Raw genomic sequence first — 21,431 nt, 5'->3', positions numbered from 1 at the left:
TCCAGTCTTTAATGAACTCCTATTTTTTAAAAGGTAAAACACATTTTGTAACATTAACAGGTTTGTGTTTCTGCTTTCCTAGAATAGTTAGACTGGATGACACTCATACTAAATATTGCCCGCAATGTAATTTTAATAATTGTTCAAGCAGTTATTGCTGACTTACAGTTGGGTGGTGCGGTGGTGTTCTGCTGACTGGAGTAAGCCATAATCCAGTATGCTGTGTCAAAGTATGGTTTCACTGTGGGCCACAGAACGCTGGCCTGCAGTTCAGAACCCAGCTGCTCAACTTCTTCCAGTGTCCTAGCAGGTGGAAGACAATTAAACCATGAGATAAAAAAAAAAAGAAGAGTACTAGGAGCATTGGGTGCCGCTTCATGCCACCTATTACACCCCTGGTCTATCCCTTATAAAAGTTTACCATGGTATTTTTATGCCTTTTTTTTTTTTTTTTGCTGTTTTCCCCCCATTGTACTTACTAGAATTGCCCTGGGGTGCCATGCTTCGCTATTACATTGCTTCCCGAGGCTTTCACTGTGCTTTATTAAATGCTATGCTTTTTACTATGGGACCCTTTTATAAGAGACACTATAAACCAATGTTTGAATAAATCCCACACTAAATACATCCCTGTAGAATTTTAATGGAACTGTGTTCAATTTTCTTTCTTTATGTAATTTTTTTTTTTTTTTTTTTTTTTTTTTTTTTTTTAACAATTACCTCAGGTGTGTGCTTATGGTACATTTCACCTTTAGAAATCCTACAAAAAAACTATTGCGTATTGTCATCTGCATCTTCCAATACAAACATTTGTCAAAGAATTGTAACAGATTATTTGCCGTTTGGAACCTGTTTAAATGCTCGTACCTGCAGCTAAGTTTATTACTAGTTTTATAATATGGATTTTTTTTAGGTTATTTCATTTGCTGCAACCTCTTTAACTTGAGTAAAAATCCTAAATAGTTAAAGACCTTAAGAACCACACTTAGAATCTGGAACACAAACAGAAGATGTGTAAACATGAGATAAGAGCAGAAAGTGGAAAGGTAGGCCTATGAAATTGTGGAACACTTGGAACATTAACAAAAAAAATCAGATTCTGTCCTAGGCATTAGATTTCATCACACTGGGAAAATAGTGTCCTAGCAAGGGACTAAACTCGATGGGCCAGATTGCCTGTTCCAGTTCGACACATTTCTAGTGTTCTTATGCACTTGTATATGATATCACATTAGCGAGCAGCTCGAGTGGGTTTCAGATACTGACCTCTCCTGCAGGATTGCAGTCCAGTTGGCTTCCATGGTGAGGTTCCTGTCCTTGGGGAAGCCTGACTCAATGGAGGAGAGGGCCAGCTGCATGGAGCCTTGCAGCACAGCAAACAAGTCAGTGACCACAGCTTCAGGCAGCTGCTCTGCAAGGGGAGCCGTGCTGTTCAGAAGGAGCTTTGCTACATCTAAAAGCAAGCTTGGAACGTCTTTGACGTTGCGCTCTCCTGGTTTGGAGGCTACAATCACAGTGTCCCAAAGCATTTCAAAAACACGGACAGCCATGTCAACATATGGGCGTTTTTCAGCAGGTAGGAGAAGCTGTATATAATCAATTAACTTGTCAAATGTCATCATCTGGCTTGACAGATTGAACAGAGTTTGATTGGCAGCCCCTTCTGACTCCAATGTGGAGAGGACTTTTATCCCTTCTTGTAATAATTTAAACACTTTCACTGCTGTTTCAACATCCTTTAACAGTGGATCCATGTAATATTTGGAATTGTTTTTACTCATGATTTCTAGTAGGGTCACAATGTCCTCAATAGAAACTGAGGCAGTGGAGATGTTGACCGGAGTTAAAGGGTCCACCAAGGCTGAAGCAAGGTCTAGCAGTTGTGTATAGTCTTGTCTGAATTGTTTTTTTAGGAATGGGTCTGTGCTGTTTAGAGGCAAAGTACTTAAGAGCCGCTCAACCACATGACTCCGGAAACTGTTCTGAGCAAATAATACTCCTGCCCGAAGCATCCTACAGTTAAAAAAAAAAAAACACAGCTGCATTAAGCAAATAGTCACCCGAAACAAACCGAGTAAAACAATTACATAATTAGTACATAGAAATTACATTTCTTAGAATAATAAATTAAGAGACTTTGGAGCAACCGCGGATCAGGTCAACTTGATTTTCTCTTGTATAATATCTTTAAAGGTTCCCCAGTTTACACAGCCTGTACTTGGATTATGAACTACTCTCCAGAAGCTACAGTGTCACCTCGGTCCAATGAACGGGACCACAGGCTGGACACGTAGCTCACACAAAGGAATGATCTTGATAGATATGATCTGGCTACCTCAGCAGTGATGTCTGATCTTTGGCCACTTCTTCAGAGAGTGCCACAGTCATTAGGACAAACTGCTTCCAGCTGAACACAGAGCTGCAATCCAGGGACATGGTTGAATTGATGAAAGTACCTAAAAAAGACACGAGGGATCTATAGTGAATATCAAAACAAGAACATGCAGCAAAATCTGTGTTTCTCAATAAAGCTATATGACTGTAGAGTAAGTAGTCGGGTTCAGAAAAATATAGCGTTCCACGTCCCCACGTGTTGCTAGAACTGTTTAAATAACACGAACTTACGAACAGAAAAGTAAGAATTGTAGTACCGGAGAAAAATGTGAATATTGAAATTTCAAGACAAAGTTTCGGAAAAGTTTTCCAGACGAGATCACTTCCTTTCATGTTTCCTAATACGGGTGTAACAGGTTTCTCGATTGTGTCCAATTGCTAACACATCACTACGCCCTGCCTGGGTCTTTTCGAAAAGCCAGAGCACTTGTTGGATTGCTTTTTATTTATTTATTTATTTATTTATTTATTTTAAATTGATTTACTTAATCTGTTTATATATAACGTGTTGTTGTGTAAACATTTACAATGTGTTGTCACTGACATTCTGAGTGTGAGATCTACTCTTAGCGGGTGTCGTTGTTGCTAATAGGGTCCCATGGGGATATAACTTATAATATCCAATTATAATGTCTGGGGTAATGCTATCAAATATATACAAAGACAAGTCTAGCAGGTTTATTGGATCATTTTATAAAAACATGTGAAGTGAAGTGTTTTAGGTGGTTGAAAAAATGATTTTAATTATTAATTCAGCGAAAATAATGATGTAAGCAGAAACATCAATTGAGAACGTTACAGAACGTAGAAAACAGGGTAATAAACAGGGGAGGAATCCATGTCATGATGTGATGCCCCTTCACTGATACACAGAACCCTAATGAAGGGATTGGCTTGGCATGGGAGGAATCTGTAATCTTTGCATCTTGCACACATATTTGCATGGCAAATTATCTTGTAAACTATGCAAGATCCAAAGTTATGTTTTGTTTTGGTTTTTTTTCCAGATGCAAGATGAATTACAAAGAGTGATATGAAATGAATATGAAAAGCAATCCTGTAAAAACTCTTGTGAGGAAAAGTCAACAAGTTTTTACAGTACATCACAAAACCATATTGACGTACGTGGCATGATATAATATTCACAGCACTGAGACATGTTGCTTATTGTTTAAAAGCAACACGTTTTAGAAACAGCAGCCATCAGCTTTTGAGAGCGTTACAATGATAAAGCTTTACAAAACCAGATTTTTTGCAGGCCTTTCTCCACTGTATTTTCTATTGCATGTTGTAGTTAAGTTAAATGTAAATGAGTCCTGGGGGTAAACACTGGGAGCGTTCACATAGTTCAACCTCTATTTTGTTTTTGTTTTTTTTTTATTTAAGAACCAGACACCCCTGATAAAAATTACAATCTTTTTACCCTGTAAGTGAAAAAGACACAAGTTCTTTGTAAGCCTTTACTTGATGCATTTGGAAGGGAATTGAATCTTCTTACAGACCAAAATTAAATGTGCAAGTAAGGTATGACATGGAAATAAATTATAGGACGTAACATTCATTCAACATTTTGGTATGGAGAGGAACACAGGAAAACATATATTATATATATATAATATATTATTATTTTTTTTTTTTATTTATTTATTGTTTTATTTTTTTTAAAGCTTTTACTCCAGTCTTTAATGAACTCCTATTTTTTAAAAGGTAAAACACATTTTGTAACATTAACAGGTTTGTGTTTCTGCTTTCCTAGAATAGTTAGACTGGATGACACTCATACTAAATATTGCCCGCAATGTAATTTTAATAATTGTTCAAGCAGTTATTGCTGACTTACAGTTGGGTGGTGCGGTGGTGTTCTGCTGACTGGAGTAAGCCATAATCCAGTATGCTGTGTCAAAGTATGGTTTCACTGTGGGCCACAGAACGCTGGCCTGCAGTTCAGAACCCAGCTGCTCAACTTCTTCCAGTGTCCTAGCAGGTGGAAGACAATTAAACCATGAGATAAAAAAAAAAAGAAGAGTACTAGGAGCATTGGGTGCCGCTTCATGCCACCTATTACACCCCTGGTCTATCCCTTATAAAAGTTTACCATGGTATTTTTATGCCTTTTTTTTTTTTTTTTTTTTGCTGTTTTCCCATTGTACTTACTAGAATTGCCCTGGTTTGCCATGCTTCGCTATTACATTGCTTCCCTATGCTTTCACTGTGCTTTATTAAATGCTGCTATGCTTTTACTATGGGACACTTTTATAAGAGACACTATAAACCAATGTTTGAATAAATCCCACACTAAATACATCCCTGTATATGTTAATGGAAATGTGTTCAATTTTCTTTCTTTATGTAATTTTTTTTTTTTTTTTTTTTTTTTTTTTTTTTTTTAACAATTACCTCAGGTGTGTGCTTATGGTACATTTCACCTTTAGAAATCCTACAAAAAAACTATTGCGTATTGTCATCTGCATCTTCCAATACAAACATTTGTCAAAGAATTGTAACAGATTATTTGCCGTTTGGAACCTGTTTAAATGCTCGTACCTGCAGCTAAGTTTATTACTAGTTTTATAATATGGATTTTTTTTAGGTTATTTCATTTGCTGCAACCTCTTTAACTTGAGTAAAAATCCTAAATAGTTAAAGACCTTAAGAACCACACTTAGAATCTGGAACACAAACAGAAGATGTGTAAACATGAGATAAGAGCAGAAAGTGGAAAGGTAGGCCTATGAAATTGTGGAACACTTGGAACATTAACAAAAAAAATCAGATTCTGTCCTAGGCATTAGATTTCATCACACTGGGAAAATAGTGTCCTAGCAAGGGACTAAACTCGATGGGCCAGATTGCCTGTTCCAGTTCGACACATTTCTAGTGTTCTTATGCACTTGTATATGATATCACATTAGCGAGCAGCTCGAGTGGGTTTCAGATACTGACCTCTCCTGCAGGATTGCAGTCCAGTTGGCTTCCATGGTGAGGTTCCTGTCCTTGGGGAAGCCTGACTCAATGGAGGAGAGGGCCAGCTGCATGGAGCCTTGCAGCACAGCAAACAAGTCAGTGACCACAGCTTCAGGCAGCTGCTCTGCAAGGGGAGCCGTGCTGTTCAGAAGGAGCTTTGCTACATCTAAAAGCAAGCTTGGAACGTCTTTGACGTTGCGCTCTCCTGGTTTGGAGGCTACAATCACAGTGTCCCAAAGCATTTCAAAAACACGGACAGCCATGTCAACGTATGGGCGTTTTTCAGCAGGTAGGAGAAGCTGTATATAATCAATTAACTTGTCAAATGTCATCATCTGGCTTGACAGATTGAACAGAGTTTGATTGGCAGCCCCTTCTGACTCCAATGTGGAGAGGACTTTTATCCCTTCTTGTAATAATTTAAACACTTTCACTGCTGTTTCAACATCCTTTAACAGTGGATCCATGTAATATTTGGAATTGTTTTTACTCATGATTTCTAGTAGGGTCACAATGTCCTCAATAGAAACTGAGGCAGTGGAGATGTTGACCGGAGTTAAAGGGTCCACCAAGGCTGAAGCAAGGTCTAGCAGTTGTGTATAGTCTTGTCTGAATTGTTTTTTTAGGAATGGGTCTGTGCTGTTTAGAGGCAAAGTACTTAAGAGCCGCTCAACCACATGACTCCGGAAACTGTTCTGAGCAAATAATACTCCTGCCCGAAGCATCCTACAGTTAAAAAAAAAAAAAAAAAAAAAAAACCAGCTGCATTAAGCAAATAGTCACCCGAAACAAACCGAGTAAAACAATTACATAATTAGTACATAGAAATTACATTTCTTAGACTAATAAATTAAGAGACTTTGGAGCAACCGCGGATCAGGTCAACTTGATTTTCTCTTGTATAATATCTTTAAAGGTTCCCCAGTTTACACAGCCTGTACTTGGATTATGAACTACTCTCCAGAAGCTACAGTGTCACCTCGGTCCAATGAACGGGACCACAGGCTGGACACGTAGCTCACACAAAGGAATGATCTTGATAGATATGATCTGGCTACCTCAGCAGTGATGTCTGATCTTTGGCCACTTCTTCAGAGAGTGCCACAGTCATTAGGACAAACTGCTTCCAGCTGAACACAGAGCTGCAATCCAGGGACATGGTTGAATTGATGAAAGTACCTAAAAAAGACACGAGGGATCTATAGTGAATATCAAAACAAGAACATGCAGCAAAATCTGTGTTTCTCAATAAAGCTATATGACTGTAGAGTAAGTAGTCGGGTTCAGAAAAATATAGCGTTCCACGTCCCCACGTGTTGCTAGAACTGTTTAAATAACATACTTGTAATGTTTCTTTTCATTGTTAACATCATGGCATCTTTTTACACTTATAACTTTAAAGTCTGTTTCAAAGCTCTTTTCAAAAGGTCTGCTCTAGTGCAAGGAAAGTACAAGGATTATTGCCCACATTGTCAAAGAGCTAACACAGCAGTAACGATCCATGATGCGGGACGGAACAGAAAAGCCAGAGCACTTGTTGGATTGCTTTATTTATTTATTTATTTATTTATTTTAAATTGATTTACTTAATCTGTTTATATATAACGTGTTGTTGTGTAAACATTTACAATGTGTTGTCACTGACATTCTGAGTGTGAGATCTACTCTTAGCGGGTGTCGTTGTTGCTAATAGGGTCCCATGGGGATATAACTTATAATATCCAATTATAATGTCTGGGGTAATGCTATCAAATATATACAAAGACAAGTCTAGCAGGTTTATTGGATCATTTTATAAAAACATGTGAAGTGAAGTGTTTTAGGTGGTTGAAAAAATGATTTTAATTATTAATTCAGCGAAAATAATGATGTAAGCAGAAACATCAATTGAGAACGTTACAGAACGTAGAAAACAGGGTAATAAACAGGGGAGGAATCCATGTCATGATGTGATGCCCCTTCACTGATACACAGAACCCTAATGAAGGGATTGGCTTGGCATGGGAGGAATCTGTAATCTTTGCATCTTGCACACATATTTGCATGGCAAATTATCTTGTAAACTATGCAAGATCCAAAGTTATGTTTTGTTTTGGTTTTTTTTCCAGATGCAAGATGAATTACAAAGAGTGATATGAAATGAATATGAAAAGCAATCCTGTAAAAACTCTTGTGAGGAAAAGTCAACAAGTTTTTACAGTACATCACAAAACCATATTGACGTACGTGGCATGATATAATATTCACAGCACTGAGACATGTTGCTTATTGTTTAAAAGCAACACGTTTTAGAAACAGCAGCCATCAGCTTTTGAGAGCGTTACAATGATAAAGCTTTACAAAACCAGATTTTTTGCAGGCCTTTCTCCACTGTATTTTCTATTGCATGTTGTAGTTAAGTTAAATGTAAATGAGTCCTGGGGGTAAACACTGGGAGCGTTCACATAGTTCAACCTCTATTTTGTTTTTGTTTTTTTTTTATTTAAGAACCAGACACCCCTGATAAAAATTACAATCTTTTTACCCTGTAAGTGAAAAAGACACAAGTTCTTTGTAAGCCTTTACTTGATGCATTTGGAAGGGAATTGAATCTTCTTACTGACCAAAATTAAATGTGCAAGTAAGGTATGACATGGAAATAAATTATAGGACGTAACATTCATTCAACATTTTGGTATGGAGAGGAACACAGGAAAACATATATATATATATATATATTTTTTTTTTATTTATTTATTGTTTTATTTTTTTTAAAGCTTTTACTCCAGTCTTTAATGAACTCCTATTTTTTAAAAGGTAAAACACATTTTGTAACATTAACAGGTTTGTGTTTCTGCTTTCCTAGAATAGTTAGACTGGATGACACTCATACTAAATATTGCCCGCAATGTAATTTTAATAATTGTTCAAGCAGTTATTGCTGACTTACAGTTGGGTGGTGCGGTGGTGTTCTGCTGACTGGAGTAAGCCATAATCCAGTATGCTGTGTCAAAGTATGGTTTCACTGTGGGCCACAGAACGCTGGCCTGCAGTTCAGAACCCAGCTGCTCAACTTCTTCCAGTGTCCTAGCAGGTGGAAGACAATTAAACCATGAGATAAAAAAAAAAAGAAGAGTACTAGGAGCATTGGGTGCCGCTTCATGCCACCTATTACACCCCTGGTCTATCCCTTATAAAAGTTTACCATGGTATTTTTATGCCTTTTTTTTTTTTTTTTTGCTGTTTTCCCATTGTACTTACTAGAATTGCCCTGGTTTGCCATGCTTCGCTATTACATTGCTTCCCTATGCTTTCACTGTGCTTTATTAAATGCTGCTATGCTTTTACTATGGGACACTTTTATAAGAGACACTATAAACCAATGTTTGAATAAATCCCACACTAAATACATCCCTGTATATGTTAATGGAAATGTGTTCAATTTTCTTTCTTTATGTTTATGTTTTTATTTTTTTTTTTTTTTTTTTAACAATTACCTCAGGTGTGTGCTTATGGTACATTTCACCTTTAGAAATCCTACAAAAAAACTATTGCGTATTGTCATCTGCATCTTCCAATACAAACATTTGTCAAAGAATTGTAACAGATTATTTGCCGTTTGGAACCTGTTTAAATGCTCGTACCTGCAGCTAAGTTTATTACTAGTTTTATAATATGGATTTTTTTTAGGTTATTTCATTTGCTGCAACCTCTTTAACTTGAGTAAAAATCCTAAATAGTTAAAGACCTTAAGAACCACACTTAGAATCTGGAACACAAACAGAAGATGTGTAAACATGAGATAAGAGCAGAAAGTGGAAAGGTAGGCCTATGAAATTGTGGAACACTTGGAACATTAACAAAAAAAATCAGATTCTGTCCTAGGCATTAGATTTCATCACACTGGGAAAATAGTGTCCTAGCAAGGGACTAAACTCGATGGGCCAGATTGCCTGTTCCAGTTCGACACATTTCTAGTGTTCTTATGCACTTGTATATGATATCACATTAGCGAGCAGCTCGAGTGGGTTTCAGATACTGACCTCTCCTGCAGGATTGCAGTCCAGTTGGCTTCCATGGTGAGGTTCCTGTCCTTGGGGAAGCCTGACTCAATGGAGGAGAGGGCCAGCTGCATGGAGCCTTGCAGCACAGCAAACAAGTCAGTGACCACAGCTTCAGGCAGCTGCTCTGCAAGGGGAGCCGTGCTGTTCAGAAGGAGCTTTGCTACATCTAAAAGCAAGCTTGGAACGTCTTTGACGTTGCGCTCTCCTGGTTTGGAGGCTACAATCACAGTGTCCCAAAGCATTTCAAAAACACGGACAGCCATGTCAACGTATGGGCGTTTTTCAGCAGGTAGGAGAAGCTGTATATAATCAATTAACTTGTCAAATGTCATCATCTGGCTTGACAGATTGAACAGAGTTTGATTGGCAGCCCCTTCTGACTCCAATGTGGAGAGGACTTTTATCCCTTCTTGTAATAATTTAAACACTTTCACTGCTGTTTCAACATCCTTTAACAGTGGATCCATGTAATATTTGGAATTGTTTTTACTCATGATTTCTAGTAGGGTCACAATGTCCTCAATAGAAACTGAGGCAGTGGAGATGTTGACCGGAGTTAAAGGGTCCACCAAGGCTGAAGCAAGGTCTAGCAGTTGTGTATAGTCTTGTCTGAATTGTTTTTTTAGGAATGGGTCTGTGCTGTTTAGAGGCAAAGTACTTAAGAGCCGCTCAACCACATGACTCCGGAAACTGTTCTGAGCAAATAATACTCCTGCCCGAAGCATCCTACAGTTAAAAAAAAAAAAACACAGCTGCATTAAGCAAATAGTCACCCGAAACAAACTGAGTAAAACAATTACATAATTAGTACATAGAAATTACATTTCTTAGACTAATAAATTAAGAGACTTTGGAGCAACCGCGGATCAGGTCAACTTGATTTTCTCTTGTATAATATCTTTAAAGGTTCCCCAGTTTACACAGCCTGTACTTGGATTATGAACTACTCTCCAGAAGCTACAGTGTCACCTCGGTCCAATGAACGGGACCACAGGCTGGACACGTAGCTCACACAAAGGAATGATCTTGATAGATATGATCTGGCTACCTCAGCAGTGATGTCTGATCTTTGGCCACTTCTTCAGAGAGTGCCACAGTCATTAGGACAAACTGCTTCCAGCTGAACACAGAGCTGCAATCCAGGGACATGGTTGAATTGATGAAAGTACCTAAAAAAGACACGAGGGATCTATAGTGAATATCAAAACAAGAACATGCAGCAAAATCTGTGTTTCTCAATAAAGCTATATGACTGTAGAGTAAGTAGTCGGGTTCAGAAAAATATAGCGTTCCACGTCCCCACGTGTTGCTACAACTGTTTAAATAACATACTTGTAATTTTTCTTTTCATTGTTAACATCCTGACAACTTTTTACACTTATAACTTTAAAGTCTGTTTCAAAGCTCTTTTCAAAAGGTCTGCTCTAGTGCAAGGAAAGTACAAGGATTATTGCCCACATTGTCAAAACAGGTAACACAGCAATAACGATCCATGATGTGGTACGGAACAGAAAAGCCAGAGCACTTGTTGGATTGCTTTATTTATTTATTTTTTTTTATTTATTTATTTATTTTAAATTGATTTACTTAATCTGTTTATATATAACGTGTTGTTGTGTAAACATTTACAATGTGTTGTCACTGACATTCTGAGTGTGAGATCTACTCTTAGCGGGTGTCGTTGTTGCTAATAGGGTCCCATGGGGATATAACTTATAATATCCAATTATAATGTCTGGGGTAATGCTATCAAATATATACAAAGACAAGTCTAGCAGGTTTATTGGATCATTTTATAAAAACATGTGAAGTGAAGTGTTTTAGGTGGTTGAAAAAATGATTTTAATTATTAATTCAGCGAAAATAATGATGTAAGCAGAAACATCAATTGAGAACGTTACAGAACGTAGAAAACAGGGTAATAAACAGGGGAGGAATCCATGTCATGATGTGATGCCCCTTCACTGATACACAGAACACTAATGAAGGGATTGGCTTGGCATGGGAGGAATCTGTAATCTTTGCATCTTGCACACATATTTGCATGGCAAATTATCTTGTAAACTATGCAAGATCCAAAGTTATGTTTTGTTTTGGTTTTTTTTCCAGATGCAAGATGAATTACAAAGAGTGATATGAAATGAATATGAAAAGCAATCCTGTAAAAACTCTTGTGAGGAAAAGTCAACAAGTTTTTACAGTACATCACAAAACCATATTGACGTACGTGGCATGATATAATATTCACAGCACTGAGACATGTTGCTTATTGTTTAAAAGCAACACGTTTTAGAAACAGCAGCCATCAGCTTTTGAGAGCGTTACAATGATAAAGCTTTACAAAACCAGATTTTTTGCAGGCCTTTCTCCACTGTATTTTCTATTGCATGTTGTAGTTAAGTTAAATGTAAATGAGTCCTGGGGGTAAACACTGGGAGCGTTCACATAGTTCAACCTCTATTTTGTTTTTGTTTTTTTTTTATTTAAGAACCAGACACCCCTGATAAAAATTACAATCTTTTTACCCTGTAAGTGAAAAAGACACAAGTTCTTTGTAAGCCTTTACTTGATGCATTTGGAAGGGAATTGAATCTTCTTACAGACCAAAATTAAATGTGCAAGTAAGGTATGACATGGAAATAAATTATAGGACGTAACATTCATTCAACATTTTGGTATGGAGAGGAACACAGGAAAACATATATTATATATATATATATATATATTTTTTTTTTTTATTTATTTATTGTTTTATTTTTTTTAAAGCTTTTACTCCAGTCTTTAATGAACTCCTATTTTTTAAAAGGTAAAACACATTTTGTAACATTAACAGGTTTGTGTTTCTGCTTTCCTAGAATAGTTAGACTGGATGACACTCATACTAAATATTGCCCGCAATGTAATTTTAATAATTGTTCAAGCAGTTATTGCTGACTTACAGTTGGGTGGTGCGGTGGTGTTCTGCTGACTGGAGTAAGCCATAATCCAGTATGCTGTGTCAAAGTATGGTTTCACTGTGGGCCACAGAACGCTGGCCTGCAGTTCAGAACCCAGCTGCTCAACTTCTTCCAGTGTCCTAGCAGGTGGAAGACAATTAAACCATGAGATAAAAAAAAAAAAAAAAAAGAGTACTAGGAGCATTGGGTGCCGCTTCATGCCACCTATTACACCCCTGGTCTATCCCTTATAAAAGTTTACCATGGTATTTTTATGCCTTTTTTTTTTTTTTTTTGCTGTTTTTCCCATTGTACTTACTAGAATTGCCCTGGTTTGCCATGCTTCGCTATTACATTGCTTCCCTATGCTTTCACTGTGCTTTATTACAATGCTGCTATGCTTTTACTATGGGACACTTTTATAAGAGACACTATAAACCAATGTTTGAATAAATCCCACACTAAATACATCCCTGTATATGTTAATGGAAATGTGTTCAATTTTTCTTTCTTTATGTAATTTTTTTTTTTTTTTTTTTTAACAATTACCTCAGGTGTGTGCTTATGGTACATTTCACCTTTAGAAATCCTACAAAAAAACTATTGCGTATTGTCATCTGCATCTTCCAATACAAACATTTGTCAAAGAATTGTAACAGATTATTTGCCGTTTGGAACCTGTTTAAATGCTCGTACCTGCAGCTAAGTTTATTACTAGTTTTATAATATGGATTTTTTTTAGGTTATTTCATTTGCTGCAACCTCTTTAACTTGAGTAAAAATCCTAAATAGTTAAAGACCTTAAGAACCACACTTAGAATCTGGAACACAAACAGAAGATGTGTAAACATGAGATAAGAGCAGAAAGTGGAAAGGTAGGCCTATGAAATTGTGGAACACTTGGAACATTAACAAAAAAAATCAGATTCTGTCCTAGGCATTAGATTTCATCACACTGGGAAAATAGTTTCCTAGCAAGGGACTAAACTCGATGGGCCAGATTGCCTGTTCCAGTTCGACACATTTCTAGTGTTCTTATGCACTTGTATATGATATCACATTAGCGAGCAGCTCGAGTGGGTTTCAGATACTGACCTCTCCTGCAGGATTGCAGTCCAGTTGGCGGTTATGGCTCTGGTGTTTCTAGCCCAGGCTCGCCAGTACTCCGAGCCCAGAATCTCAGTGACCCTGCCGATGACCTCAATGCACTTCAGATAGGATGTTTCCAGAGTTTCCCATGCAGAGAGGATCTGGGGAGCAGTCACCTCACGTGCTTGAGTTCCATTAATCACGTCAATCAGCATGTAGACCTACAGAACATAAAGAAAAGAGTCAGTCTCTGGCAATGTAATGAAGGAGATGCAGTACAGTATTGTAACAAAGGAGATGCAGTACAGTATTGTAACAAAGGAGATGCAGTACAGTATTGTAACAAAGGAGATGCAGTACAGTATTGTAACAAGGGAGATGCAGTACAGTATTGTAACGAATGGAATACAGTACAGTATTGTAACGAAGGAGATGCAGTACATTATTGTAAAGAAGGAGATACAGTACAGTATTGTAAAGAAGGAGATACAGTACAGTGTTGTAAGGAAGGAGATGCAGTACAGTATTGTAACGAATGGAATACAGTACAGTATTGTAACGAAGGAGATGCAGTACAGTATTATAATGAAGGAGATGCAGTACAGTATTATAATGAAGGAGATGCAGTACAGTATTATAATGAAGGAGATGCAGTACAGTATTATAATGAAGGAGATGCAGTAGCGTATTGTAATGGAGATGCAGTAGCGTATTGTAATGAAGGAGATGCAGTACAGTATTGTAATGGAGATGCAGTACAGTATTGTAATGAAGGAGACGCAGTACAGTATTGTAATGAAGAAGACGCAGTACAGTATTGTAATGAAGATGCAGTACAGTATTGTAATGGAGATGCAGTACAGTATTGTAATGAAGAGAGCAGTACAGTATTGTAATGAAGAGACGCAGTACAGTATTGTAATGGAGACGCAGTACAGTATTGTAATGGAGACGCAGTACAGTATTGTAATGGAGACGCAGTACAGTATTGTAATGGAGATGCAGTACAGTATTGTAATGAAGGAGACGCAGTACAGTATTGTAATGAAGGAGACGCAGTACAGTATTGTAATGAAGGAGACGCAGTACAGTATTGTAATGGAGACGCAGTACAGTATTGTAATGAAGAAGACGCAGTACAGTATTGTAATGAAGAAGACGCAGTACAGTATTGTAATGAAGGAGACGCAGTACAGTATTGTAATGAAGAAGACGCAGTACAGTATTGTAATGAAGAAGACGCAGTACAGTATTGTAATGAAGGAGACGCAGTACAGTATTGTAATGGAGAAGACGCAGTACAGTATTGTAATGGAGAAGACGCAGTACAGTATTGTAATGGAGGAGACGCAGTACAGTATTGTAATGGAGACGCAGTACAGTATTGTAATGGAGACGCAGTACAGTATTGTAATGAAGGAGACGCAGTACAGTATTGTAATGGAGATGCAGTACAGTATTGTAATGGAGATGCAGTACAGTATTGTAATGGAGATGCAGTACAGTGTTGTAATGGAGATGCAGTACAGTATTGTAATGGAGATGCAGTACAGTATTGTAATGGAGATGCAGTACAGTGTTGTAATGGAGATGCAGTACAGTGTTGTAATGGAGATGCAGTACAGTGTTGTAATGGAGATGCAGTACAGTATTGTAATGGAGACGCAGTACAGTATTGTAATGGAGACGCAGTACAGTATTGTAATGGAGATGCAGTACAGTGTTGTAATGGAGATGCAGTACAGTGTTGTAATGGAGATGCAGTACAGTGTTGTAATGGAGATGCAGTACAGTGTTGTAATGGAGACGCAGTACAGTATTGTAATGGAGATGCAGTACAGTATTGTAATGGAGATGCAGTACAGTGTTGTAATGGAGATGCAGTACAGTGTTGTAATGGAGATGCAGTACAGTGTTGTAATGGAGATGCAGTACAGTGTTGTAATGGAGATGCAGTACAGTGTTGTAATGGAGATGCAGTACAGTGTTGTAATGGAGATGCAGTACAGTGTTGTAATGGAGATGCAGTACAGTGTTGTAATGGAGATGCAGTACAGTGTTGTAATGGAGATGCAGTACAGTATTGTAATGGAGATGCAGTACAGTATTGTAATGGAGATGCAGTACAGTATTGTAATGGAGATGCAGTACAGTGTTGTAATGGAGATGCAGTACAGTGTTGTAATGGAGATGCAGTACAGTGTTGTAATGAAGGAGATGCAGTACAGTATTGTAATGGAGATGCAGTACAGTGTTGTAATGGAGATGCAGTACAGTGTTGTAATGGAGATGCAGTACAGTGTTGTAATGGAGATGCAGTACAGTGTTGTAATGAAGGAGATGCAGTACAGCAGTGGTCGAGGGCTGTTCATCTATTTATTCAACTCTATCAACTGAAGCTGATATCTAAATCGCTACCACACGACAGGAAATGCACGGGTTCCTGCACAGCTACTGTACAGGGCAGCATAGAGTCCATCTATACAACAGTTTAGATGTAAGATCATGTGAGATCCTCTCTCACATTTTGGGCTATAACATTGCATTCTTATCCTGTTACTTATTGCAGCTTGGATTGAAGAGTGTTTGTTTATTGTTAATACAAGCACAGTACAGTAAAAAGAGAACTATGGTAAAAGCACAACTGAAAGGATCATTTCTGCACACGATGCAAACCTGGAATTGCACCGAGAAGCATGGTATGATCAAATACAGTTTGCTTTGTATTTAACTTTGTTCTTTTTTCAATAATAAATAATAAAGAATAGAAATTTCATCTACTATCTAGTGTTCTGGTGTTGCACCTCTATGTTCATCGGCCATAACCACAGTAAAACAGAACAAGTCATTGCAAAGGTATGTAGCTGAAAATCCTTTTACTAAAGCGCTTTGATTTTGGGCCAAAAAACTGGTTCCATTTTCAATTACATTCTTGGTGTGGGTTGCATTAGAGTATGTTAGGCAGTTGGCACCTCCTGTCTCTGGCAAGGTTGTTACACAAGTTTCTCGCAATAAAGTCTGCACGCTACTGTGAGTCGGCATGTTATAACACTGTAAAAGTCAAGGGGTTTGCAACTTGTTTCTCCTTCTCTAACAAAATAATAACAAATGAACAAACACAGCTATTCAATTCTCATTGTCGCAGGGATAAAAAAATGTAATCTGTTTAATACAGGACTTGTTTATCCATCCATAATTGAAACACATTTTTAAAAAAAAAGATACGGAAAGCACATTCAATCAGATGAATGCATTATTGTCTTAAGCTTTCAGAAGTTTGTTTACTCATAGAGTGAATGGCTTGATTACTTCTTCAGTGCAAATGCCTCCATGGAAACTCTTTTGTTTCCTCTGTTCACTTACTTTAGTGATGAGTGGGTCCATTGTTTTCTGAAGCATCATGACCAGGAGGGACTGATTCTGGTTGCATAACAAGGCAGGCCAGTCTTTCTGCACAAGGGTTACCTGGGTAATGAGGTCAGCCCACAGAGCAGTGACGTTGGAACAGACCACCTGCTGTTCTGACTGCAGCACCTTGAGGAACACATAATGACTCTGAGAAATGAACAGCCCCACTCACATGCATCGCCTGCCCTCCTCCAACAGGATTGCGAGGTGGGATCATTTACAGATAACAGTAGCTTAGCATTGGCAGATTGCATATGGAAAATATACGACTGCACTACTGAGAACACATTAAACCTCTCCTGCATAAGGACCTCAAATGTGGATGTTTAAAAAAAGGCTTTCAGTTACTTCAGGGTTAAAAATGTCTTTCACTCAGCAAGCTAACATCACATGAGCACAGTAGACAATAAGTCTTTTAGCCAGTTTAGACTCACTATGCCCATGCATGCCTATCTTTTTTATGTTATTTGGAGTTCACTGCAATGGCCTGGTTTTGGCATCCTCATATGAGGTCACTATGCAGGAAAGGGAACACAATGATCTCATAGGAGGATGCCAATTTTTTTTTTTGCATGTAACACCAAAAGATTTTTTTTCTTCTGGTGTAAATAGCAATAAAAATAAGTCTTGAAACATGGAAACATGGGGTCCATGGAAATGTGCACATGAAAGGGTTATTGGAGAAATCAAGCTGATAAAAACACAATGTCCAGATTACCAATACACTGTCATTCTACAAGTTATTAGGAGTGTTGTGTATATAACACACATGTAGAGCATGTCTGAATTTTTTGTTACAGAAGGTATACATAAAAATAAAACACTCACCTCCTGTATTGTTTCCAAGGTCGCATTTATGTTCTTTCCAACCCTGGCGTCAAAGAAAGTGTTGTTGCTTAGCAATGACTGAACCATACTCTGTACACTGATGGCAACTTCCTCTGCATGGCCCAGGATATCTGTACAAGAACAATAACAACAACACCACCACCACCACCACATTAATTAAACTGTAACAGAGAATCTGACAAGCAAAACACATATCAGGATATCCAGCTGGTTTACAATAAGTATTCTGTAAACGAAGGTGATGTAAAAACAGATCAAGTTCAATAAACTACCTTCCTGTTGGCATCTGACCCCAGCGTGCAGTGATCTGTATGTCATCTAGCAGCTAAACCGAAACTGCTTAAACTGAAGATATCCAGCAAGGTTCTCTATTCCGTTTCCTTGCAGTGCTAGGAGCCCGTGCCCCTCACCTGTCTGTGTCTTCAGGAGGTCAGTGACGAACTCCATTATCCCCACTCCCACCCCAAGCGCTCTCTGAACATAGGGCCAGCCTGGGATCTCTCTCAGGGTATGCAGCACTGCGGTCGTCAAGTCCACGAATCTGCATCAGACAACCAAGACACAATCCATAACATGTACTGCTTGCTTTGAACAGCCTGATAAAAGCGATGCAACAAATATAATGCGACGTCCCATGTTTTCCTTTGGTAATACTATGCATTTGCAATATTTTATCACGGTTTCAATGTTTTACACTGTGCTTTACCATTTCTCTTTGAGCTTTACAATGATTCTCTATGCATAATGGCTCTTTAACTATGCTTTATTACAGACTGTTCTACACAGGACACTTAAATTCAAACAATTATGATGATTCTTGTGTGAAAATGAATACGAAATAATTACGATGTGTACTATGATGCAAGGGAGCCCAATATTCAATAGATTTGTGCTTGTTTTTCTAGAGATCTGGTTGAATGTTATCATCATAATCATTGTCTATATATGACAAATATATATAAGAATATATACAGCATATAAACAGGGTGCACGGCCCAAACTTTATGACAATGTAAATGAAATCCAGTATGCGATAGGGTTTGTTGTTGTTTTATGTTATTGTAAGCCCTGGGGAAACAAGCTCCACAGAGCTCTCTAGATCAGGGGTGCCAAAAGCTGCCTCTTCCACTCCTGGTCTTTGTTCCAACTTTGTTCTAAATTGTTTAATTGAAGCAATTAACCCTTCGTCCACACCCACAGCAGATCACAGAGAATGTAGTAAAAGCAGATATTGCAGATGTGTGTTTGTTTCTCACGTTATTTCCCTTGTTGTCTGGTTCATGGACAGCAGGACGCTGTCGGTAATGGCCAGGACCCAGTCGTTGAACACCGTGCCGGCAGTGGTGAGGGTGGAGGTGATGTGTTCACTGCCCGGTAGGAAGAGACTCAGCAGGTTGTTCACGCTGAGAACAGCAAAGCGCACATCTGACCTGGAGACTCCTCGGCTCCAGACCAGAAAGATCTGCACAATGAAAGCAAGGGCAGCAGAGTATGTTAGCAGTCCAGAGTGGCAGTTTTCTAATGTGTCTTCCAAGTGTCTTAACCACAATGCAAAAGAGACGGGCTCGTCTGCATTCCTGGTTATACAGCTTTTAACCTCATCTCATCTGACTAACAAGGGACACAATCACACAATACTACCCGTTACAGAGGACGCAATCACACAACACTGCGTGTTACAGACGACGCAATCACACACCACTGCCCTTTACACAGGACACAATCACACAACACTGCCCGTTACAGAGGACGCAATCACATACCACTGCCCTTTACACAATCGCACAACACTGCCTGTTATAGAGGATACAATCGCAAAACACACTGCCCGTTACAGGGGACAAAATCACACACACACATATATATATATGGGATGATGAGAAACACCCTCAAATATAGAAATGTAAAATAAATAAATAAAATTCACACTGTACATGCCTGTACATCCTCATACCTGCTCTGCCACTTTGTTCCTGTCAATCCTCTTGAAAACAGGCAGCAGTCCGTTGTTTGCGCAAAGACTGTTCAGGCTGTCTTCTGTTGGGGCCCCAGATCCATTAAGACCCACGCAGATATAAGAATTGAAGGCACTGAAATCCACCAGAAGAAGTGCCTTAAAAAAAACACACTACCTTTGTTAACCATCAAGACCACTGACCAGGCTAGGAAGCATGGAGCAGCCTATAGAGTGAAATACCAGCATCTTAAACAATCAACAGAGGAGCATTCAACAATTAAAAACAACTAGAGTCCATCCTACTAAATTAGATCCACTGAACAAGCATTTGTGTGTCAAACAGCTTCTTCTCCTTTCCAAACTTTTCTTAAGTTCTTATACCCATCTGAATATCTTTACCGTTGACTTTTGCCTTGCAACATAAAGGGCACTGTTTACTTCTGATAACTAGGGAAGACACAACCCCGTAACTGAGGTTTCTATTAAAATCCAGCAACTTAAGAAGGGAATGACCAAAGCACTTCTCATATTATGCATTTTTCACTGTATTTAATGCATTATGCATTGATTTTTTTTTTTTTACTGTATATCGTGTGTTGTGCATTTCTCTGCATTTAAAGTATTATGGACTTTCTTGTTGTTACTGCATCTTGTAAAGCGCTTTGTGATGGTGCTCCACTATGAAAGGCACTATATAAAATAAAGATTGATTGATATAACATCTAAAAGGATACATCCCTTTCTAGTATAAAAACATCAAGTACCCACTCACAAGAGGGTTATCTTCTTACATATTCAATGCACCCTGTTGTTGTCCCTTAACTATATAGACAATATTAAAAGCAAACCATATCTGACAGAAAAGAACCAACCTTGTCTAATGGAACGACAACAGTGTCCAGCAGAGCTTGTTCTTTGCTGGTTGATATGTCAGGCTGTCCACTCAGAACATTCTGCAGGGAAATATTAACACCTGAAAATAAACATGCACATATATGTGATATAGGATGTATAATATATACATAGGGTGGCTACAAAGAAGACTTCAGAAGATGGTGCTTGTTTTGTTCCAAGCAGTAGGGGTCTGTGCTAGGATTGGTTTATTTAAAAATTGCAGAGCATATATTAAACAAAGGTTTTATACTGGAGTTCACCAAACTTGAAGCAGTATGCCAAGGTCACAGTACAGCAACATAGACTTATGCTATAGCACTTCTAGCTAATACAAACACAAACAGTTATAGTGGAGTTGCATCAGTTAATGCATGAGAATTGTAAGCATGGTACAGCATGGAACAGCACGGTAAAGCATGGGAGAGTGTTGGACAGCATGGTAAAGCGTTGGTCAGCATGATATAGCATGGGACAGAAAGAGACAGCAAGGGACAGTAAAGTAAAGCATGGGAAGCATGGTAAAGCATGGGACAGCATGGGTCAGCATGATATAGACATACAACATGGAACAGGAAGGGACAGGGTGGGAGAGCATGGTAAAGCATGGGGCAGCATGGTAAAGCATGGGACAGCATGAGATAGCGTGGGACAGCACTTATATAAATACTTACAGTAGTACACACAGAGAGTGTAAGTATGTAATAAAATGGTGTACCTCTTCCAGGCCAGTGGAGAATGTACTGTAGGACATGAATGGCTTCATCGATGGTGGGGGTCACATACTTCACCGGGATATTAGCCTGGGGGTATCCACTCTGTACAATCTGCAGTATGCTAAAGCAAGGGGTGGGGAGACATGTTCACGTTGTGGTGCAAATGAAAAGAACACAGCAAAGT

General features: G+C 38.4%; 1 protein-coding gene across 4 annotated transcripts in view; it reads right to left on the bottom strand.

The window, feature by feature from the left end:
* abca12 (ATP-binding cassette, sub-family A (ABC1), member 12) overlaps positions 1-21,431 on the bottom strand; it is a 74,258-nt gene that overhangs the window by 45,645 nt on the left and 7,182 nt on the right. For all 4 annotated transcript variants that reach the window (XM_041264842.1, XM_041264839.1, XM_041264841.1 and 1 more), the window contains exons 9-26: positions 21,250-21,368; positions 20,513-20,613; positions 19,638-19,796; positions 18,940-19,145; positions 18,094-18,224; positions 17,663-17,793; positions 16,790-16,960; positions 13,433-13,647; positions 12,341-12,477; positions 10,450-10,570; positions 9,381-10,127; positions 8,288-8,424; positions 6,417-6,537; positions 5,338-6,084; positions 4,235-4,371; positions 2,336-2,456; positions 1,267-2,013; positions 167-303 (exon numbers count right to left, since the gene is read on the bottom strand). In XM_041264842.1, the coding sequence (XP_041120776.1) occupies positions 167-303; positions 1,267-2,013; positions 2,336-2,456; positions 4,235-4,371; positions 5,338-6,084; positions 6,417-6,537; positions 8,288-8,424; positions 9,381-10,127; positions 10,450-10,570; positions 12,341-12,477; positions 13,433-13,647; positions 16,790-16,960; positions 17,663-17,793; positions 18,094-18,224; positions 18,940-19,145; positions 19,638-19,796; positions 20,513-20,613; positions 21,250-21,368 (4,385 nt within the window). The remainder of the gene's footprint in view (positions 1-166; positions 304-1,266; positions 2,014-2,335; positions 2,457-4,234; positions 4,372-5,337; positions 6,085-6,416; positions 6,538-8,287; positions 8,425-9,380; positions 10,128-10,449; positions 10,571-12,340; positions 12,478-13,432; positions 13,648-16,789; positions 16,961-17,662; positions 17,794-18,093; positions 18,225-18,939; positions 19,146-19,637; positions 19,797-20,512; positions 20,614-21,249; positions 21,369-21,431) is intronic.

This window comes from Polyodon spathula, chromosome 11, assembly GCF_017654505.1.
Source record: "Polyodon spathula isolate WHYD16114869_AA chromosome 11, ASM1765450v1, whole genome shotgun sequence".
Classification (NCBI taxonomy): domain Eukaryota; kingdom Metazoa; phylum Chordata; class Actinopteri; order Acipenseriformes; family Polyodontidae; genus Polyodon; species Polyodon spathula.
This window is presented reverse-complemented; position numbering and strand designations above follow the sequence as displayed.